The sequence below is a fragment of the Lutjanus erythropterus genome, chromosome 6 (genome assembly GCF_056507025.1).
Source record: "Lutjanus erythropterus isolate fLutEry1 chromosome 6, fLutEry1.hap2, whole genome shotgun sequence".
In the NCBI taxonomy this organism is placed as follows: domain Eukaryota; kingdom Metazoa; phylum Chordata; class Actinopteri; order Lutjaniformes; family Lutjanidae; genus Lutjanus; species Lutjanus erythropterus.
In genome coordinates, this window is record NC_139322.1 from 16,257,016 (window position 1) to 16,281,010 (window position 23,995).

At 40.0% G+C, this 23,995-nt stretch overlaps 1 protein-coding gene across 1 annotated transcript; it reads left to right on the forward strand.

Moving 5' to 3' along the window:
- The first annotated feature begins 75 nt into the window (after window positions 1-75).
- dcaf1 (ddb1 and cul4 associated factor 1) lies at window positions 76-22,775 on the forward strand. Its single transcript, XM_084720889.1, has 25 exons — window positions 76-296; window positions 2,148-2,268; window positions 2,346-2,422; window positions 2,522-2,595; window positions 2,698-2,811; window positions 4,566-4,703; window positions 4,904-5,500; window positions 6,319-6,420; window positions 6,516-6,674; window positions 7,409-7,588; window positions 7,752-7,961; window positions 8,833-9,002; window positions 9,107-9,231; window positions 10,439-10,674; window positions 11,704-12,773; window positions 12,860-13,058; window positions 14,518-14,600; window positions 15,096-15,180; window positions 15,273-15,506; window positions 17,742-17,835; window positions 18,244-18,348; window positions 19,355-19,428; window positions 19,552-19,647; window positions 19,758-20,031; window positions 21,352-22,775. The coding sequence occupies exons 2-25, from the start codon at window positions 2,156-2,158 to the stop codon at window positions 21,405-21,407; spliced, it is 4,665 nt and encodes a 1,554-aa protein (XP_084577015.1). The 5' UTR covers window positions 76-296; window positions 2,148-2,155; the 3' UTR covers window positions 21,408-22,775.
- Window positions 22,776-23,995: the final 1,220 nt, after the last annotated feature.

The following is a 23,995-nucleotide window of genomic DNA, read 5'->3' on the forward strand; positions in this document are numbered from 1 at the left end:
TAATGCTTTGCAATAATTCAGACAGCTGAATAAATGGTATTTCGCAATGTTTTGCTGTTGTGTTGTGTCGTCATTAAATGTGGACAGTCGCGTGTGAATGACGTCTGGAACGTGTTCGCCATAATGATAATAAACCGTGAACACAAAGATACAGTAAAGCAAATGAAGCTTTGGCTGTGAAGCGACAATCGATACGTAGGTATTCACTTAGAAGTGACCAGGTTTGGGCTGATATCGGTGGATACGAGTCTGGTCAAATCTGGTCAAACGGGAGAAGAACTGAGCGGAACAACGAGGTAAAGTTAGCATGCCAATGCTAGCTAAGTAGCCAGGTTTACCTGTGATGCTGCTAGCTAATAATACCTCAGTGCCATGTTACATGTACAGGCAGGTTTCGTTGGGTCGAGAATGGTACAATATACTGTGCATGTCCGGGCAGTTCAGGCTTAATGTATACTGCAGCACTGGAATTCAGACATGGATACTTTAAGAGGTTAGCTTGCGAGCTAAGAAGACCAGCTTCCTTGTTTAGCCACAGGCTAGCTACCATTAGCCAAATATCGCAACAGGCAGTGTCTTGAGTTGGGTACAGTAAATATCGGCTATAAGTGAAGGCAGGTAAACACGCAAAGAGTTGGAGCTGAGATTCAAGCTCAAAATCAAATCAGAAAAGATGCTAATCTATGTTAATCTACATGCTAACTTGACAAGTATTAGCCCTGTGTGTTTGACAGTTGCAGTCCCAGGAGGACAGCTGCACCTGCACACACACTTTGTTTTTATCTGACGTCTGTGCAGCGATGAAGCGAAACCGCTTCTTCTCTCTTTGTTCATCAGACCATATCGAAATAAATACGGGGTAATTTCACAACTACAGTCATGCTTTCCTGTTTCCTGTGTTTCGGTGGTGTTTCTGACGACTTTTAATGATTAAAAATCACGACATACAGCAGCATACTTTATTACAGATCTCTGACAGATAAGCAGCAGTGGAATGTAACTGAGTATGTTTATCCAAGTGTCTTACTTAAGCTTAAATTTGAGGTACGTGTTTATCAATTAAATAATTTTATTTTATACAGCTTTATAGTTCAACTCCACTACAGCTCAGATACAAATATTATATACATATATATTATATCTGTTACATCTGTCTGACTGCGTTACTAGTTACTTTTCAGATTACAATTTTCTATACCCTTCCTGACCAGTAAAAACCATGCATCTCCTAGGATGGTGATAAGGGCTGGGCAATATACTGAAAAATGTATCGAGTTGTGTTTTATATTAGTTGATATTGATAGTTATTGATATTTTTTTAAATAAAGACTAGGAGAAATCGGATGAATGTAACTGTTCTTTATTTTAATTTAACCACTTTATTCATGTGTCACTCGTAGCACGCTCCATTATCAAGGGATATGATCGGCTGTTAATGAGCAGGGTCATATTTATTATGTGCTTTCATGGCCATTTGAGCGTAATGCATTTAGGCAAAAATGTTGAACATTTGTTCAACATTTTTCTTATTGCTACTGATGAAGTGTCTACTGACGATACATACTGTATGGCTGCTGTTTTATTGACCAGGTCAAGTGGTGATTTTGAATGTTTGTAATAACTAAAGAAAATTCTCATACTTCTCAAGCTAAATGAACTATTTAAAAACCCTCTTATTATAGCTGGAAAATGTGTGTCACAAAGCTAAAAAACATAACTTTGAGGGACAGCTACGCTACGAACTTGATGACCTCATAGAGTATGATGCATTGCTGTAGATTAAACTACCCAATAGTATATAAATTAGATAAAATAAACTCAACCTTAAACATCAACAGCAAAAAAATGCAACATACACATTAATTATTAATACAGTGGTAGTTTTATTATTAAAAACATCATAAATAATAGTAAAATGCTGACAGGGAGCATTTTACTGCACTATGACTACTACTTTTCATACTTATGCTGATAATACTTAGGCTACAGACTTTTAGTTCAGTAAGATTTGAATGTAGGACTTTTACTTGAAGTGAGTATTTTCACAGTGTGGACCTGTTCCACCACTGCAGGTAAATGTGGACTGAAATTTAAAGAATGTATTAATGTTGAAATGAATATGTATTAAGCACATGCCATCCAAACAGGCTGCGCTATGGCGTCGGCGTCTGCCAGTGTGGACTCCAAGGCAGAGCTGACTGCTCTACTGGAACAGTGGGAGAGGGAGCAACAAGGCAGCACACAGGAGCTGGTCAACATCCTCACAAAGTCAGTAATTTATCCAGAGTCATAATGATAAGGTAGTTCACTAGTTCTGTGACTTTAAGATGGTAAATGTGTTGCAGAATCTCCGAGCTTGTTGAGAAAGAGACTGAGGAGTACCACAAAGCGGACCCAGACCCTTTTGATGATCGACATCCTGGTATGATCAAGGAAAATCAGAATACATAAGATACATGAGCAACATGGCCTGAGATTTAAATCTTGTGTACATTTTTGACATTTCCTTTTCGTCCACTAGGGAGAGCTGACCCTGAATGTGTTTTGGGGCACCTGCTCAAGATCCTGTTCAAGAATGACGACTTTATGAATACAGTAAGACTGGGTGGTCTGAATGGAGACTGCATGCAAAATAAAGGACAATATTTAGCTTCTGAGTCAGAAGATGATTTATGTTTTTTGTACTTCTCTTTGTAGCTGGTGAATAGCTACGTGATGACCAGCAGAGAATTTTCTCTCAATGCAGCAGCTTGTCGCCTGCTGCAGAACATCATGCCTGGACTGGAGACAGCTGTGGTCTTTCAGGAAAAGGTAGGTTATTTCTGAGTTCATGATAAGATAAAAGTATTTTTCTGTGTTGTCTTGTTCAAACATTGTTTCATTTATTTCAGATGTTATGTTACCCTGTGATGTTCTTGTAGTATTCCACGTGCATATCCAACATGTAATGTGTAATGGTTGTAAGTACATAAAATAATGTATGCTTACATACCTTCTAGAGTTGTCATGATACCAGAACTTTAAACTTACATACAATGCTAGTATTAAAAATCAATAATCGATACTTCTTTGGATACTGTGGCAAAAGAAGAACACAGTCCAAGGCACACAAAAGAGGATTTTTTTTCCTTTTATGATTAGCAACCTGCATGCAGTGCTGGTGAAGAAAAAGTCATTGAACTCTACCTGGTTCTGCTTCAAGCCAAATTTTAAGTTAATGAAGACTGAATTGCACTGAGATCTAAAATAAGCTCTTAGCTTATTTGTTTATATCTTAAGTACTTTAGATACTTTAATTTAGGGGTGCATAATATGGTAAAAAAGTCATATTTTGTTTATCTTGACTGCGATTGCAAATTGCAATTGCTATATGCATTACAATATTCATTTTTACTGATAACAGCAGCAACAACAACAAAATTAATTAGTGATGGCGTGACACTTGTTGGGGTGTGTACCAAACAAACATTGTTCTTTCATTTGGGGAACAAGATTTTTAGGCCAGGGCATTTAATGCAGCGCTACATTACTTCATTTTAATGCTGTTTTCCCTCACATTTTTGCTCTTGGAAAAAACTGTAAAATAGTTCTGGTTCTGCGATTTGGATATTGCACTTGGCCGTATTGCAATTTTGATAATATTGTGATTACTTCTGCAGCCCTATAATGAATGAATATTGTATTGTTTTAAATCTGTGGTGTGGAAAAAGAATCAAATTACTGACACTTTTAATAACCTAAATCTGTTACTGATGACCGTATACTTTTGTGTTTAGCATTCTGACTTACATAATAAAGTCAACCACCACAACAACAAAGAGGAAGCTACATAAGAAGGGAAAGTCCCTTTGATGTCACTCAGGCAAATTGCTGTCTTTGCTTTTGAAGCAGTTAATAAATAGGATTGGGGCGGAAGGTAAGTTATCACTTACTGTCAACAGTGCAGAAAACCCCATCAAATTAAATAACCAGAGAGGACATCAGCTCTTGTTAGAAATGTCATGTTTGTGGGGTCACAGTCCAACTGGCAAGTCAGTTGCACTTTGACTGCCGCTCTGTGACAGGTGACATGAGGGCACTGATAAACTGTCACCTGATTCTTTTGTTAAAGTTAGAACGTCTTTTAAACCCTAATTTGAAAAAGCTACTCTAGTCTTAAAAATCCCCTACGGTATTTATTTAAAACTGCACACGCACAGTTTTGATTATATGTTTTTTCAGTACTGAAATGTTACGACGCAGTTCATGAAGGGAAGGGGAAGCCACATAAAATAGGTTTGGTAAAATAGAGCTATTGCTTAGCAAGAAACTTAGATAATTGTTAGAAACAAAAAGATGTGAGGCAGACTAGAATGGGATAAAGGCTGGTGGGTGCTGTTCATATCAAAGAAATAAATATAACTAAAACAGGACTGCTGCAAGAAACATTTCCCCCAAAAAATTAGGAGGAAAATAAAACCTCACTAACTGCACTTACTTAGAGCAACCCTTCAACAGTCATACAGCAAATGCTGAAATCCTTGTTTCTATGTGCGTTTCATTATTTTCCTGTTTGTTCCTCTCAGGAGGGGATAGTTGAAAGGCTGTTTAAGTGGGCTCAGGAGGCCGAGCAACCCCTCAGGATCTACGCCACGGGCTTGTTGGCTGGTGCTATGGAGAACCAGGACATCGCAGCCAACTACAGAGAGGAGAACTCTGTTTTGGTCAGTATATCAGAGAATATCTGCTGTCTCGAATGTCAGTTTTATTTTAATGAATAATGTGAAAGTACAGAGTGATAGTGATACAACAACTGATGAAACTGTGTTATCCCACAGAGCATCAGAGTGATTTGCTCATCATCAGTCGGTGTTGTGAAGTAGCGACTTTCCATCAACTTGTTTTTCATGCTTCGCTCTGACAGGTGCCTTTGATGCTGCATCGGCTGCGTGAGCTTCAGGATAAGGATGCTGAGAACAAAAGGGAAATCAAACGGCCCAGCCCCAGGAAGACTTTCGGTGAGCCTTTGCTACCTTTGGATGAGGAGACTGTTGACGGAGGCTTTGAAGAGAAGCCCTTCATGCCAGGAAGAAACGGCGGCGAAAGGGAGGGGACGGGGCCAGAAGAGGACGGCGAAATACCACTGTCGACCATCGAGCCTGAAAACGAGCTCTCTTTCCGTCTCAACTCGCCTCTCAAGAGCAGCAGCCGTGCCAACTCGGCTGTAAAGACCATGATGAAGCCCATGTCTGCCCCGGGTTCGCTCACACACCAAAGCGTGTCAGACGGCAGCAGCTACCTGAGAAGGAAAGTGGAGAGGGAGAGCGGCAGGACCTCGAAACACAAGCTGAATTTCTCTCTGCCGGAGCCAGAGAGGAACTTCAGTGAGCTCTCCAACAGCAGCTGGTCTGAGATGAGCCCCTGGGTGATTGGCAACAACTATCATCTGTACCCTTTGACCCCGGAGATCGAGCAGAGGCTCATCCTGCAGTATCTCACTCCTCTGGGAGAGTATCAGGAGGTCTGTCCATCACCGTCAGCCTGCACACTCCTTTTTTTTTTAATCACTTTATTCAAGTTAAACATGTCCTATGTCTTGACACAGACTGTCCAGCAGATGTCAGTCTTCCTTAATTATGATTGGAGAAATGATGTTACTATTTCAAAATAAGACTACCCTTATAAGTGATTTATAATGATTTTATCAATTAGGTTGTAAACACTTAAGAAATTCATGATAAGCTGTTACAACACATTTGATAGCAAGGGAAGGGTGACGTGTTGATTGACAAATAGTGAACCCACATTTATCTGTACTGTTAAAGCAACAGTTCACCCTAAAATAAAAAAATAGGCGTTTTTCCTCTTATGTGTAGTGCTATTCATCTGTCTAAATAGTTTTGGTTTGAGTTACAGAGTTTTGGAGGTGTCTGCTTTCTGTCTAATATAATGGTACTAAATGGCACTCTGCTTGTGGTGCTCAAAGTCCCAAAAAGTACAGATGATGCAAGTGGGATTATTAATAAAAATTATGAATGGGTTCTGTTGCACTGTGAATATTTATATATATATAAAAGACTGTATTTTACAAGGTTTTTTTGCCTTAACAACCGAATTAATAACCCAATTACATAACACTTTGAAATCATGTATAAGGGTTGTCTCATTGGTACTGAAATTATTCTGTTCTGTTCTCAGACTATGAAAAAGGGATTTTGACTAACAGGCTTTTATATGTTAAACTTTTGCTCCAGCAACTCGCCATCAGCAGGTTACCATACTAAAACAAATTAACATAATTTATGTGTTCTTGATGCCCATTTCTCCTTCTGCCTGCAGCTGCTGGCGGTGTTCATGCAGATGGGTGCTCGTGAGCTGCTCATGCATTATATGGATCTGAAGCAGACCAATGATGTGCAGCTCACCTTTGAAGCTCTCAAGGTAACAACACGTCCCTCCAGTAGGCGACCCTCCATGGTGCCGAAGCACAAGGTCGAGCCCTTTAGAGTTATGCTTCTACTCTTCTCTTCTCGCAGTACCTGGCGTCTCTGCTGCTACATAAGAAGTTTGCTGCTGAATTTGTGGCTCATGGAGGAGTTCAGAAGCTGCTGGAAATCCCACGGCCATCTATGGCTGCTACCGGAGTGTCTCTGTGCCTCTACTACCTTGCCTATAACCAGGACGCCATGGAGAGGGTACAGAACAGATGCACTTTATGCAAATGCACCGTGAAAACTGAAATAATGCCATAATTGATATTGATATTTTGATAATTTGTTAATTGTTTCAGGCATGTTTTAAGCAAAAATATCAAACATTTGCTGGTTTCAGCTCCTCAAATTTAAGGATTTGCTGGTTTTCTGCATGTCTTTGTCATTAACAACAGTAAATGAAGAGTTGTTGGATTTTGGACTGTTGGCTGGACAAAAGATGCAATTTGAAGACATCACTTTGAGCTCTGTGAGGAGAATTTTTCACATTTTTTTTTTTTAATTTTTGAGGCTGAATGATTTATCAGTTAATTGTTAAAATAGTTGGCAGATTCATTTAGAGTTGCATCTAATGAGTATTATCATCACTGATTAATCTCTACATCCTTTTCTCGATTAATCGATTAATTGTTTTGCCCATAAAATGTCAGAGAAGGGTGAAAAATATTGACCACTGTTTTCTAAAGCTCAAGGTGATGTCCTCAAATGTCTTGTTTTGTCCACAACCCAAAGATATTCAGTTTATTGTCATAAAGGAGCAAAGAAAATGGAAAATATTCACAAGAAAAAATGTCATTAAAATCACATAATATAGTAATTCAGAAAATTATTTGACATTAACATTTAGGTAATTGATAAGAAATTATACTTTTATCAGTTTTGTGTATCTCTAGTCGCAGTGCACATTTGTATTCACTGGTGTGTCCTCTCCTCTCCAGGTGTGCATGTTGCCTCACTCCATCCTGTCAGATGTGGTTGGTTACACACTGTGGCTGCTGGAGTGCTCACATGCGTCCGGCTGCTGCCACGCCACCATGTTCTTCTCCATCTCCTTTTCCTTCCGTGCCGTCCTGGAGCTTTTCGACAAGCAGGACGGCCTCCGACGCCTCGTCAATCTGGTAGGACAGACTACATGTGATCCTCACTGTAACCATGTAAAGTTAACCATCTGCATCCTTCACAGAAAATACAATACACTGTGCAGCCAGTACAACATCAGAACATAACAGATAACAGATGCTGATTGAGCGCTAATGTGTGATATGAACCGACTGTTTCCAGATTAGCACACTGGAGATCCTGAACCCTGAGGACCAGGGAGCACTGCTGAGCGATGATGAGATTTTCTCCAGCAGGCAGACGGCCAAGCACACCTGCATGGCCCTGCGCAGGTATTTCGAGGCCCATCTGGCAATCAAGGTGGAGCAGGTGAAGCAGTCCCTGCAGCGCACAGAGGGAGGTGCCCCCATTCACTCCCAACCCCACTATAAGGTACGCAGAGGAGAAAAGGATAGGTGAGATTTAGGGATGCACACTTAATTAAGGGGAAATGTATATTATTATTTATTATTCTGATAACAAAATTATAGCTGATAAATATTGGCTATAATAATAACTGTTTTGACAGATTATGCCAAAGCTTCTACTTTGAATTTGTATGCAAAATGCTCTGTGATAGCCATATTTGAAGTTTTTTGATGAACTTTACTAGTAAAAAAAAAAAAAAAAAAAAAACTTACTTGATTGTTTTTGTTGTTATAGTGATGTCAGATTTGGTTTGGTCAGAGCTCTGTAATATTAAATCATCCATGTTTCTGCACTACATCGTAGCATTTCTTATCCTCAGTTGTGCATAAACTACAGCTTCTGTAAACTTCTTTTTAAAATAAAAAAATCGATAAGATAGTCCTCTGTTAGTCCTTCAGTGGGGAAATTTGAAGTGTTACGACAGCAAAAGGGGGTAGAATGATAGAAAGAAGCAACAGCAACAAGCAATAAATAAGTAAACAAGCAATATAAACAAAAGGAAATATCAAAAGTTACAATATAAATGAGGAAATATAGAAAATTAGTAACAATATAAACAATAAGAAATATAGAAAATAGGAATATACAGAAGACAGACTCAACAGATGAATTTACAACAGCTGCACACGCATGAAATTATCTGTCATCTTCAGCATCGGCCATGAGAAGCAGGAATTTGCCGGCATTGGCTGAATGAAAAAATCCATATTGTGCATCCTTAGTGAGAATGACGTAAACATTTTTAAATGTATTACACAGATCTTATCCTTTATTGATCTGTTTATGCTTTAGTTGTTGATGCAGTGATCACTTTTGTTCTCGTCTCGTTCTCCAGGCGGTCAGCTACAGCCGTGAGCAGGTGGTGGAAATGATGGAGTTTCTGATAGAGTACGGTCCACTCCGACTGTACTGGGAACCAGCGGAGGTCTTTCACAAGCTGTCTTGTGTCCAGCTCCTTCTTCAGCTCATCTCCATCGCCTGTGATTGGAGGACCTACTATGGCAGGTACAAACCAGACTGTAATTTTTACATTTTTGACAAAAAGAGCAGTTCCTGCTCCTAGTTATTAAGTGACTTGTGATGTTGTGACTATTTTTCTTCCCCTGCAGGAGTGATACGGTGCGTTATGCCCTTGACATTCTGAGCATCCTCACAGTTGTTCCAAAGACGCAGCTGTTGTTGTCTGAGGCGGTCGCTGTGCTTGATGAGGGTGGATCATCTGTTTCCACTGTTGGTAGGTTTTATCAGTGTTCATCTATCAAGACACATCTGTCAAAACATTACTTTTAGATATCAGGCACTCTTAAAAAGTCATCTTTGAGTATGTTTACGCTTCGGATTATACAGTTATATAGTATTTGATGTGAGGTTGAATGAGGTACTTATCAATAGGGAAGCGGAGAGGTACACCAGGACAGAGGTTAAGAAATGTACTGTTGTGGAGAGGGAGCAATAAAGCAGCAAAAGGTATTTTAGCCAATTTAAAAAATCTATATCAGTTAACGTTTATTTTCACTGCTTTACCCTGCCATTAGACTGCCTTTTGTGACTAGAGGTTGCAGTTGTATAAACCAAATATTGCTCTCTCCAAACCAACCAAGCTCCATAGCCGAATCAGTAATTTTATCCAGTTGCTCGTCTACCGTTGCCTCGATCTGTTAGTTAGTTTGTGTTATTGTGTGACTTTGAAGGGTGAGTTTGGATTCACCAAAGTCACAAAATAACACAAACAAACAAACAGATCGAGGCAGCGGTACGCAGACAACTCCTTTGTCATCTGAGATAAAATCACTGATTTCACCTATGGAGTTTGGTTGGTTTAGAGAGAGCAGTCTTTGGCTTATATAATGGTGGTTTACTGTCAGGAGAGGCCATCAGATGGCAAAGTAAAGCAGAGAAAATATTTCAAATATAGTTAAAGGGTCCCTTAAAGGGATATAGATTTTTTTTTTTTAGGTGGACACTTTTTAAGTGGCTAAAATACCTTTTGTTGCTCAGTCTGTCCACAGCAGTACACTGCTTAGCTTCCTGGCTGGTCCTCCTCTCTTCTTCTCCAAACTGAGGACGTGACAATCACCATCTACTGTAACTCAATACTCTGACCATTGATAAGTACCTCATACATCCCCACATCAAACAATCTGAACCAGTGTTTTGTATTTTTATGAAACAACTATGTAAAACTATTTGTATACAGCCAATATCCAACAGCTGTTTTTATAAATGTGTCCATTGTTCAATGATTCAGTGCTTTTTGTAAATTCAGTGCAATGAAAATGAACTCTTCTCAAATTGTAATAACATACAGTAGCTTTGTATTTTCATTTTTGTTCATTTCATAAAGCCTGTGTCACGTCCTGCTGAGAGATGGTTCAGTTCCAGGTGTTATTTTCCTGCAAGGTTTTTCATTTAATTGTTTGTTTTTATTTTCTTTCTCTCAGGCATGAGCATAGTCCTGGCAGTGGCAGAGGGAGAGGTGTTTGTAAATGATGCAGAGATTCAGAAGTCGGCTCTGCAGGTCGTCATCAACTGCGTCTGTGCGCCGGACAAACGCATGTCCAGCATTGGCAAGTTCATCGCGGGCACTCCCCGCCGCCGGCTGCCTCAGCAGACCAAAGCCAGTGAGAGTGTGCTCACTAAGATGTGGAATGTGGTGCAGTCTAACAATGGCATCAAGGTAGACTTAAATAAGACCAGTCAACAAAGTGTTTTTTTTTTTTTAAGGCTTTAATTGACTTTTTTTATTGACAAAAAGTGACCTTAAGGTCTTTCTGGTCACCCTGTGTGAATGTTTAAAGATGTGGCAGTGGCTGAAAGTTTGAGACATATGGGTGTTGTGGCAGGTGATGAATGGTAAATGGGCTAAATTTATATACTCTTTATTTTGAGAACAGTGCACACTTTTTTTTAAAACACTTTTTAAAGAAAGTGGTCTGAGAGAAAGCTAGACTTCAGCTCCTCCCCTTGGCTCTCTTTTCAGGCTTTAGAAAATCTTGCCTGTGATGGGGAAACCAGTCACAGCTCAGCGAGGAAAAACATAAGTCTTTGACAACCTGGGAATGAGACGCAACAATCAGCTCTTTAATTAAATGTTTTGTTGGTTCTGTTAATCACATCAAAGTCAAATCTTTGTATCAAAGTTTACTGCACAGATGGAAATCACTTGATCATGACTGTCATCAATGTGAGTTTTGTGCTGCACTAGACCCCCCAAAAAAAGTGGGACAGAAGTTTCTCCTAGAGTCTTTTAAAGAAGTGTCTTGTGTTTCCCAGAATAAATAAGATGGCAAAGGAAGCATGATTATTAGAGTTAACCGAAAGTAGGTGTGAAAACATTTTAATCAAGTATATAAAAACTAGACTTTAGAAAAAAACAAACTAAAACTAGCTGAAAAAACATTAACTAAAATAAACTGTCAAGTTTGCCAACACACAAGCATGAGGAGATGTTTTTTGAGACTGAGTTTTCTTGTAAAAAAATGAGTAAGAGTAAAAACTAAATAAAAAATACAAAACTATAATAACACTGAAAGGATGCACTGCCGCACCTTTCCTTAGCATTTAGACTATTTGTTCACCTTTTATCATGGCTACTATCGGGTCAGTTCACTCAGTTGCGAGTCTTCTTTATAAAACACAATGTCACAAACATCCTCAGTTCTGTCAGCCAGTGTTTTTAAACTTACATTCTGTGTCTGTCCTGTAGGTGCTGCTGTCCCTGCTGACAGTGAAGATGCCCATTACAGATGCAGATCAGATCCGAGCTCTGGCCTGTAAGGCTCTGGTGGGTCTGTCTCGCTCCAGCTCCGTCAGGCAGATCATCAGCAAGCTGCCTCTGTTCAGCAGCGGACACATCCAGCAGCTCATGAAGGAGCCTGTGCTCCAGGACAAACGCAGCGAACATGTCAAGTTTTGTAAGTTTGCGGCAGAGCTGATAGAAAGGATCTCTGGGAAGCCGCTGCTGATCGGTACGGACGTGTCTCTGGCGTGGCTGCAGAGGGCCAGTGTGGTCGCTCAGTCCAGGATCTCGTTTCCTGAGAAGGAGCTGCTGCTGCTCATCAGGAACCACCTGGTGGCTAAAGGCCTTCATGACACAGCAACAACGCTAACGAAGGAGGCAGATCTCCCGATGGCGTGTCTGTCTCATTCAACTTGTGCTTTCCCTCCTGTTGCTCCTCCACCACCCGCCTCCCCTGTCGCTACTCTGCCCCGTACGCCACGGCTGGCCAACGGTGTCGGGTCCAGACACGGAAATCATCCCTCTCATTCATCCACCCCAGGATCCAGCAATCCACAGACACGTCCCTCCACATCACAACCAACTGGCTCGTCTTCTTCTGCTGCTTTCCCGTCAACGTCTGTCCCCCACTGTAGCAACGGCTCTCCGCTGATCGGACGAATCGTTTTCTCTCGTGAACGGCAAACGGGGTGCAGCGCAGCGAGCTGCAAGAAACCTCGGGTGCTGAGGCAGAAGTCTGACCACGGGGCCTTCAGCCAGACTCCTGCTATGAAGAAACAGTTTGACAGACACCTTCCCTCCCCGCCTGCGTTAGACAGCATCATCACAGAGTACCTGAGGGAACAGCATGCACGCTGCAAAAACCCTGTGGCGACATGCCCGCCCTTCTCGCTTTTCACCCCCCATCAGTGCCCCGAGCCCAAACAGAGACGCCAAGCCCCCATCAACTTTACATCCCGACACACACGCAGGGTTATATACCCTAAATACGGAGGGGTGGACGGAGGCTGCTTCGACAGACATCTCATCTTCAGCAGGTAGGAAACATTGTTAAATTCATGTGGGATGTCTCATCGACCCTCCACGACCGTTTCTCCACATTCTTTATGTTTCCGTTTCCCAGGTTCCGTCCCATCTCCGTGTTCAGGGAGGCGGATGAGGACGAGAGCGGATTCATGTGTTGTGCCTTCTCAGCTCGTGAGCGGTTCCTGATGCTTGGGACGTGCACGGGGCAGCTCAAACTCTACAACGTGTTTACAGGCCAGGAGGAGGCCAGCTACAGCTGTCACAGTTCAGCCATCACACACCTGGAGCCCTCACGGGTCCGTAGAGAAAACCGTAGACTAGTATATCAACAGCTGTCTTGTTGTTAATGTTGAATGTAAATTTACTTGTCCTCATATGTGTGAGATATTTAAAGTCCCCCTCTACTTCAAGAGACAGACCGTTTGGATTACTTGAAGTGGGGTTGTATGACTTACTTATCCGTTGTCGGCGTATTACCTACAATAGATGGCAGCTTGCACATCCCCAGTTTGGAGAAGCAGAGAGGAGTACTAACATGGAAGCTAAACAGTGTAAGGCTGTGAACAGGGTCAGCAGCAAAACGTGTTGTAGCTACCTAAAATATCTGTATCATTTTAAGTGTACGCTATATTTAGAATATTTTCTCTGATCATCAGACAGCCTTTTCCGTTATATTATATAAGCAAGATATCTCTCGCTAAACCCGACTCCATTAGCAAAATCACTAATTTTACCTCACAGGACACAGGAGTTGCTGATCTACTGCTGGCTCGATCAGTAAGTTTGTTTGTGTTAGTGTGACTTCTGTGTTTTAATAGTTAGTCCGGATGCTCTGAAGTCACACAATAACACAAACAGGTCGAGACAGCAACTCCCATGTCCCAAGTTAAAGTAGCTGTTTGTCCTTAATGAGTTGATTTAAAGAAACAGATATTTTGCTTATAAAATGGTGGTTGCCCAGCTTTCTGATGGCAAGGTAAAGTGGTGAAAATATTCTCAATATAGCATATTCTGATATTGATTGATTTAGTTGGATGTTGTTGTAAGTGGCCAAAGTACATTTTTCTGTTGACTCTGTCCACAGCAATAATCCTGGGGATGTGCCAACCACCATCCACTGTAGGTAATACATTGATTATGGATAAGTACCTCATACAACCTCACTTAAAATAATCCAAAATATCCCATTGAAGGTCCAGTGTGTAAGATTTACTTGAAAATATGAATTGTTGAGTTTTTGTTACATTAGAATGAACCGTTTATATCTACAGAAGGGCGAGTCCTCTTCCATGGAGGCCACTATGTTGCACTGCCGTGTTTCTACAGTAGCCCAGAATGGAAAAACAACAAACACTGGCTCTAGATATGGCCTTTTGCACGTGCCATGATTTTCATGGCCCTAGGTTCTCCTACATGATTGGAAGCAGAGGGTGAGGTGTTTGGAATATGCAAACGAAATGGCACTTAATCCTACAAACTGGCCCTTTGAATTGTTGCTTTACTTGGTCTGAATTTAAGCCATGTATGTACAATGTCCAACGTGATTCAATGTGCAACTTGCACACTGAGAATGAACATCTTACATTCATCTTTACATTACATTTTTCCAGTGAAGTAGAAGGAGCAGTTGTAATTTAAGAACTTTAATTAGATTATTGAACTTTTGTAGAAAAATCATATAAGGTACAATTTATTCCAAGCAGAATGTTTTTGTTTGCGGAGATGATCATTAACACTCATTTTTTATATTTTTAGGACGGTTCTCTGCTCTTAACGTCAGCCTCCTGGAGTTACCCTCTCTCTGCGCTGTGGGGCATGAAATCAGTGTTCATCATGAAGTAAGTGACGTTTGCACAGGAGACTGAACCCATATTTTTACCAGCCACAGGCAAAATTCACCCTCTAAAATAAAAAATCTGAAATACTGAAACATCTGGAGTGTGAAATTTCCAGAAAACATGTACGACATGACTCCTGTCTGACTGCAAACCATCGATTAACAGTTCAATTAAGCCGGTCTGTGATCCCACACCCTCCGTGTGTGGTCCTCTGTGCCCAATGATGAAGCAGCTTTATGCTGTCAAATGAGGGAGCTGCCGAAAGGAGAAGGCATGCTGTTTAATTATGCACGCTAACAGCCTGAGGGCTGCAGTCTTCAGTTCACGGGACACAAGCACTTGGCTTCATTCATCCGCACAGTTTAACCGAGGCAATACTGGGACTTCACATTTGTTCTACAATGTCTTTAAGCAATTTTAAGCCTTAAACTACTCTGCTTTTGTTGTCACACTGGCTTCATGTTTTTGATTAAATGTTGCTCTTGTTGTCTTCAGGCATTCCTTCCTGGGCGACCATTATGTGGAGTTCAGTAAGCTCTCACAAGATCGAGTCATCGGGACGAGGGAACATGTAGCACGAGTACGTTTGTTAGCATTTCCTGAACCTGATAATATGAAATCGTAAATACAGAAAGATTACTTATCAGTGGTAAATGGTCTTCTTTTTTTCAGATTTATGACATCCAGACGGGTCAGGTAACTCTGACTCTGAACAACCCTGACCTGGCAAACAACTACAAGAGAAACTGTGCCACCTTTAACCCGACAGACGACCTGGTGCTGAATGACGGCGTGCTGTGGGACGTGCGCACGGCTCAGGCCATCCACAAGTTCGACAAGTTCAACATGAACATCAGCGGCGTGTTCCATCCCAACGGCCTGGAGGTCATCATCAACACGGAAATTGTATCCTTGAGACTTCATTACTGGAGCTGATAAGAGCACAGTACGGTAGGAATTAGCTTAACTGTTATGTACATATAAAATATTAATACTGCCAAGACAAATTAAACTTTTTGGTACTAGAATAATAAAAATCAGTTGCTTTTTCAGTCCACTAGATGGGGCTGAATTTTGTTCTGGTGAGGTCAGCAGAGGTCATGGTCAGTGGGTAATTAATTTCACTTCAGTTTAACGTTTTTATTTTGTTTTAAGAGTGCAGGTTTTTAATTTTAATAATAGTTTACTGTCAAATTCCCCAGTTTCCCCAGCATATTACAAAATTTTTCAGATTGCAATGATATCCTATTGAGACTCAAGTGTTATGAAAAAGTCATATAATAGGGCCTGTGGTGATTCAAACCCCTAACTAATAGTCTGCAGCCATGCAGTTCTGTGAGGCTGTACTTTGACACTTTGAGCTAAATGCTAACATCAGCATACTAAAATCCTCATAATAACACTACAAACATACTGATGTTTAGCAGGTACAACGTTTACCATGTTCACTATCCTAGTTTAAAATGAAATTTAATTTTATTAAGTTGGCACAGAATACAAAGTAGAGCTGAGACTGATGGTAATGTCACAAGTTTTGCAGTTTTGTGGTCATTAATCAAGTTGAACTTTTGACCTGATGATGATAAAATCGTAAAATATCAGAGGATCTCCAAACTAATTACAATTTGTGCTGCAGAGGGATGTGAATATCTGCGTTGCAAAAGTAAGAAAAATCATTTCTTTTAACACATGGCATGCATTCACACTCAGCATGCGAACATTTGACCTGTCAGTTGGAGCTCTGGATACTTGGGCTCTGCATTCACACCATTTGGCATCAGATGAAGCCCCAGCTAGCTGCCACCTACCCCCAGAATTGTTGTGAATTTGGTGGCGACTATGAGGTTAGCTAGCGCAGTGGCTGAGGAAGGAGAGGAGAGCAAGGACAATTTGGTTGATAAAAACCTTGAAAAAGAACAGCAGTTTTACTATTTGGAATAGTTTCAGATTCAGGAGAGATGAAATGTTACAAACACAGCTACTGTGTAAAACATGCCGAACAGTTGTGACAACGTCCTTTTTATATATCTGAAGTCATATTGTCATTGCAATACCAGATCAGATTTCCCTCATATTGTGCAAATTTCAGTGTTCCATCCAATGTTTGTCAAAACGTTTTCCAAAAAAAAAACCCCACAAGTATGAACCTCATGGTTGCACTTGAGGAAAAGTCAGTAGGATTCATCTACTGAGAATCATGATGATCAGTACTGAATTCAATGATGTTTCACCCAGAGATTATTGATATATTTCAGTCTGTCTGACAAACATTTCCATCCCTTACAGCCATGCCGCTTGCATGGTTAAAAATTTAATTTCTGACCCTTTAGTAGAGAGTGAGGCAGCACAATGAATGTTTACATTTTTGTAGAATTGGTGGTTGAAAAACGTAAATTAAAAATGATCATGTTAGTTTTTAAATCTCCAAATAATACAGTTTGTCGCGGCTAAATGGGTGCGTTTAGGAGACCTCTGGCAGAAAGGGTTTAGGAAGTCTGGTGATGTACTATAAAGAGCAGCAAAATCCGTGTGAGAAGCATGTTTGTGGAGTTGCTGAGTTATTATTTTCATTTTTCTTTTTATTATTTTCAGTTTGGTTATATTTAGGCAACAACTAACTGGGACAAAGAAAAGATGATGGTTTGGGTTAAAACACCCTTTCACAGCATTAACCACCTGTTAGGAGGCCTTTTTAGCAAACAGCCCTGAAGGCTAACTTCTCCACCTGAGTGTGTTCACATCACCTTACAGTGAAAAAAAAGATGCAGCATTTAAGACGCCTGCATACAAGCTTTTAAATGAATTGCTCAAATTAATAGCAGAAATTGATTGCCTTGTTGTGGTTCACGGGTGCTTGTTCAACACTGGACCTGAGTAATGATTAGACCGTGGAATATCTCATAAATCTGACCAGGATAAAAAAAAGAAGAAGAAGATTGTATCAGTGTTTAAATTGGTAGTTGCTCCAACGATGGGATGACAATTGAGCTTTAACTTCACTGCTAAACATTAAATATTTATTGCAGTGAAAATTGATTTTACTGCCCTGGGGACGGTTTTAATCGCTGTGTAATTAAATTCGTAGCAGATTTAGTTGATGCAAATGAAAAAGGGTGTAATGGTCCTTAGTTTGAGTTTCAGTGGGATCTGCGGACCTTCCACCTCCTCCACACAGTTCCCGCTCTGGACCAGTGCAGAATAGTCTTCAACAACAACGGCACCGTCATCTATGGAGGTAAATAGCTGCATGATGGGTAATGGCGAGAGTTTGGCATCAGGCCTACGACTCACTCCACAGTCGGTGCAAGTGTGTGAAAGGTGTGTTTGAGTGAAAAGCTGGTAATTATGAAGCAAAGTGAGCATGTGTGTATTTGAGGAGAGGTGTGAACAGAGCCTGTAGAGGTGTGTGTGTGTGTGTGTGAGTGTGTGTGTGTGTCGCTCAGAGCCATATGGGCAGAGCTCGGTGTTGGATCGGCAACAGAGAGAACCAGCTGGTTCATGCCACCGCGCAGGAAGAGCCATGGGCGCGCCGTAATGGCTCTGCCCATACACCGGCCGCTTGATCCTCTCAGGAGCCTGAAAACACGGCAAACAGTTTTTATTTACTCTCTCGCTCAGACTGCGGCTGTTTTGCTTTTTGCAGCGATGTTGCAGGCTGATGATGAAGACGACATGATGGAGATGCAGATGAAGAGTCCATTTGGTTCATCGTTCAGGACCTTTAATGCCACGGACTACAAACCCATTGGTAAGGTTTCCTGCCCTCACTTCACTTTAACTCATATTTTCTCCATTATAATTATGAGGTTTTGATTTTTTTTTCCTACTTAATTTTGCAATATACAGGTATTGACAATAATCATGATGTTTAAAGAATTAAATATTGCTTTCATGTTAAATAGAAACATAAAATAATCCAGAGCCTCTTAAACATACAGCATGTCCTTGTGGATCTTTTTCCTGTCGGGTCATCTGGTTGCTTTTTCCATGATCCATTTAGTGTAATTATACTTTTTGTACACTTTTGTACATTTATGGTTACAGGCTCTCTTTTCACTTCCCTACATTCATCCAAAATCTGATTAAAGATGAATTTGACCTAATAGCATTTTCTTTTCAAATTTTCCCTTGATATTCCATTAATATTATTTATATGAATTCTTTTGGCCGTGATGGTTTTGTTGTGAAAATCTAATAATGTGAAAGCCCTAATTGAGATTATTGTGGTTAAATAAAACTAAACTAAAATTAAAAATACGTGTAAAAAAAAAAAAAAAAAGATTTTTTCAACTCAAATAGAAATAAAAGAAAAAATAGATTTAAGAAAAAACGAAAACTAACTGAATTTGATATTGTGTACTTACAAAACTAACAATAAAAATACAAAAAAAAGTCTAGTTTTAGGAGTATACACACACGACTGTGTGTCAGTTACTTTCACAAAGTGCTGTTTATATTGTGATATCTATTCTGAACTTATTAAATCTTGCTGCTGACAAATACCTCCCATATTATAATTTAAAAAACTAAAAACAAGAGTAATATTAACAAAAACTGAATTGAAATGGTGAAACACACCTGAAACAGGCTGAACTGAAAACCAAAAGTAACAACAAAATAAAAGTAAAAACTAATTAACCAAAACTATAATAACTCTGCTAAAATTTTATCCTGTTATTAATAATATTCGGTCATGTTATTTTAAATACTTACAGAGATTGACTTCTGACACGTGTCCTTTGTTCTCTTCTCAGCCACGATCGACGTCAAGAGGAATATATTCGACCTCTGCACTGACACCAAAGACTGCTACCTGGCTGTGATTGAGGTAAATTCTTGTCATAATTTGGTGTTAGAGTGCAGTTATTTTCTGCTAAAGGTTCTGATGATTTCTGCATTTTTTCACCATATAATACAGTCTAACTTCCTTTTCTTCTTACCTGTCCCGTAGAACCAAGACTCTGTGAACACTGACACAGTGTGCAGGCTGTATGAAGTTGGTCGGCAGCGACTTGCAGAGGAAGAGGAGGAAGACGAGGAGGATCAGGTTCCAGATTTGCTCCTTTTTAATTCGGATGTTGCAGTGCCTCTTTGGCTCCTTTAGGCAGAGATTAAAAATAACTCGTAATTTCCCTTTTTCTGTCATCTGTGCACCAGGAGGACGACGATCAAGAGGAAGACGATGACGATGACGAGGATTCAGATGACGACGTTGATACAGATCCCCTTATCGCCGAGCTAGAGAATGAAAACGGCGGAGAGGATGAAGATGATGAAGAAGAGGATGATGGGAATGAGGAATTCTCTCCTTCTGATGAAGAGGTTGCACGCCTTCTCGAAGAGGATGTCGACGTGGGGGATGACGATGACGACGATGATAATGATGACGATGACTCTGATAATGACGATGTCGATCTGGATGGTGACAATGGTGAGTACAGGGCGTCTGTAGGTTCTTATAAAGTCTTTAAACTGTCCTAAATATGTTTTTGCTTTACAGTATTCTTTTCTGAAGTGTTCAGTACATGTTTAATTCTCTGTGCCAGTCATCATTTTAGGGACGAGGCCACTTGTCCGTTGATGATGTCACTTTTTTGAGGGCATGAAGGCCAGATGCAGCGGCAGCAAGGCCATCAAATAAAACAAAGATTTTAAATCCACGGACACAATGAATTTAACTTCAGGCTAAAGAATGAATCTATTTGAAATGGACAAACAAAATGCATTTAATTTGAAATAGGGCTTATAAAAACTGTTTATTTCACAAAATAATATATTATTATTTACAATTTACTGTTATTTGTACAAACTCGGAAATCATACATTTTTGCAACAACACACATAAAATGTGAACGATGCCCATGAATCTGTTGCCTCAGTGCTCGCTGGTAGGCTTCTAACACACCTACTTCATGTAAGTGAAATCATATGATCAGCACTTACATGAATACAGTTTCAGCTCACTGCTCACATTGCCATTAAGGCTTCAACTAGCGATTATTTTCATTATTGATTAATCTGCAGATTATTTTCACGATTAACTGATTAATTGCTTAGTCCATAAAATCTCAAAAAAACACTGAAAAAAAATGCTTATCACATTTTCAAATTGCTTGTTTTGTCCAAGTAAGTCCAAAACATTTACTGCTACAAATGACAAAGATAAACAAGCAAATCCTCACATTTAAGATGCTTGAATCAACAAATGTTTGGTATTTTTGCTTGAAAAATAACTGAAACCATTAATCAACTATCAAAATAGTTAATTTTCTTTCGCTCGACTAATTGATTAATCCACTAATACTTCTAGCTCGAGTTGCCATTATTTAAAGATGAATGTGTACTGTTATTGAAAAACCCAACAGCATGTTAGTGTGGATAAGTTCAGCTACATTTGAAGAATGGGGCTCTGTTCTGCAGTCTCAGGTAAATGATGCGGCGAGGCTGATGTTTGGTCCAGTTTCTGTGTTTTCATGCTTGTCTGGTCACTCTGAAGAAAGAAATGTTGTCCCTCCCAGTGGAATTTGAAAACTGCTGTCCTGGTTTATTCCAGACGTTGAGAGAATAACAGAGGAAGCAGGAATTTGAGAGGGAAAAAAAACTGTCTGTAGTACTCTTGCACATTTTGCCAAAACTGCCTTGTTTTTGCCATTTTGGCAGTTTTACTCCTCACCCACTGACCTCTGCAGCACCAGGCCTCTGCTTCCCCCATCTCTAAATCTGTATTTTATTATTTATATTGCACAAACAGACAGCTCCGACAACTCTGACCTTGAGGATGACATCATCTTATCCCTGAATGAGTGAGTGCGGAGCCAGCGGCATCTGGGACCGAGGAAGCGGACAACATGTCAAGACTTCTGCCTCATGGACATTTGAGCTGCAGAACAGGAGGCACGAAAAGAGGATAATATCAGCAGATAAGGTGGGAGATAACTCGGAGCACTGCCAGTATGAAACAGTAGGTGTCTGCACACATTGAGTGACAGGACCAAGGAGGAAGAATGAAAGAAATGCACACAAATTGACTTAGCGGTGGGCAACAATGATTGTATTTGATATAGTTTTATAAAGCAAGTGGGTTTGATGATGAGCGAAGTGGCGTAGTGTGTAGATGCAGTGAAGAAAGTTTTATATTTTATCACATTTACGGCTCCTTAAATGAGCCTCTTCATTTGATATCGATTCACTCACTTTATAAGCCTCTGTTTGGTCAAAGATTAGTGTTTGTAGGAGAAAAGGCTTACATAGCAGGGCTGTGCGTCTGCATTTGTGTGGCAAAGGATACAATGCATCTCAAGCTTGTGTTTTGCCACACCACCTAGAAAAATCACCAAAAAGTACTCGAGTGTTGAATTAGGCAGCTAATGTAATGCACAAACATGTTGCCGGCGGTTCATCAAGAGTCAGACCCTCCTTCAGGTTTTACTTTCACCATAAACCGATGACCAAAATGCCACACACAGCAGTGCCATTTGTGAACATCGCCTTCTGATCTCATTATGTAAATATGGAAAATAAATCAGCTTTGTGCTCTTGAATTTCTGAAGAAACCATAACTAGTGTGGACACTGTAACAAAACTATTCACACACGCTCACTGTCAGCAATATAGAGGCTTCTACAACTCTCTACTGTTGTGTTATTTTACACCCCTTTATTGTGCCACACAAGGATTTTGGGTTCAGTGGATGTTTCTTAAAACGATTACAGGGTTTTGTGCTGTTGATAACAGCAAATCACACAGAGAAAACTTAACCTAAGGTTGGAAAACTGAGGATTCATCACAGCGACCTTGGATCAGGACTGAAAACCTATCCCGCGGAATAAAATCTGATCTTGCTGAATCTTGCAAGAGAACGTCGACACATTGGAAGTACAACATGGTGTTAAAATCCAGCAAAATGTATTCAATTTCAAAGTAAAGTTTCCTCTGGTGGAGTGATAGGAAGCTTTAAATTCAACATTGTGAAAACAAATGCCTTGTACTTGCACTCTTTTTGAAAGCTGTGCAAAAAAAAAATTCATGATTTTTCTCATGGTTTTGCCTTGTATCTATTCATTTTGCCTGTTTTATTTTCCATAAGGAGACTTTAATGTTGACTTTCTTGAGACGGTTTATGTACAGCTTGTATGTATCTAAAGTATTTTTACTATAAATAAACCTGCAAAATTACTTTTGTGTGCTTCCTTAATGAAGTGTTAATGATGCTTGCAGGCAGTAAACATTTAATAATCTGTAATGGTAGAGGCGTCTTAAACTTTTGTGGCTCTTACAGGGAAGATAACCAGAGTGCATGTTAAAATTGGTGTCAATATGAAGGTCTAATTAAGAAACAAAACTCATTATAACTGCTCACCTGAAAACAAGGAGCTCCTGCAGGGAATCTGTAAATCTTTTGAATTGAGGGAACTTACCTTACTATAGAAAACAAGCAATCTAATAAACAACGGGCTACCGTTAGGTTTTGTCAATTATTAGGATATTTAAAATCTGCACATTGTAGAGCCCGTGACATCACCGCGGTTACACCCACTGACTGGCAGAGAGACGACTGAGTGGCAGTGTGAGCGTTCATCGTGAATTCAGCAGAAATACAAAAACGGGAAACAGCTTTTGTGCGATGATTGTACAGATAGATTTAAAAATAAATCACTGCGATCTTTTTACAAACTGCCAAAGCTCAAGAAAAGAGAAGCGAATGGTTCGCTGCAATTCACAGGAACACCTGGAATCCAGCCACTGGAATGTTAAAATCATACCATCGCATCACACATCCTCACTCCGGACATACAGTGACTGCAAACATCAGCGCTGCTGCGTGTTAACATGTCTCTCTAGTAATGTAATAAAATAAAAATAACTGTACCAACCTGTTCGCATACAACAAGAACATCCATTGTTGTCGTCACCACTTTAATTTCACCAACAATTTCCACCCTCCTCCAAGTATAACAGACTGTCCAGGCTTTTGTATTCCTTCTTCAGGCTTTGCTTTGTGCATTTTACCCGGATTGAAAACAGGTCCATATAAATGTCAGAAAACCAGATTCCTAACCAAACGTCAGTGTCCATGGGCCACTGTTTCCATGGTAAATTGTAAGGGTTACTGCTGAGTCCAACTGCCTCTACGAGGTGATGTCGGCACAGCCCCAAGTTATTAAAATACTTAACTTTTTACTGTTTGATTTGTATATATTGTTTCTAAATAGAGAGGTTAGAACACACTATATATAAAGTGAACAGTAAACCATTAACAATATGTACAACATGAACTGTAAAAAGTGAAGTGTTTTAATAATGTGGGGACTGTGGACGTATACTCAAGATTTAACACCGGAAGCTAAGACGCAGGTGGTCCATAAAGGAGACATACGTCACACTAAACTGCGCAT

Coding starts and splice junctions, on each gene's coding strand:
- dcaf1 (XM_084720889.1), top strand. CDS start 2,156: ATGGCGTCGGCGTCTGCCAGTGTGGACTCCAAGGCAGAGCTGACTGCT. Junction 2,269..2,345: donor CTGGTCAACATCCTCACAAA/GTCAGTAATTTA, acceptor AATGTGTTGCAG/AATCTCCGAGCTTGTTGAGA. Junction 9,232..10,438: donor ATCATCTGTTTCCACTGTTG/GTAGGTTTTATC, acceptor TCTTTCTCTCAG/GCATGAGCATAGTCCTGGCA.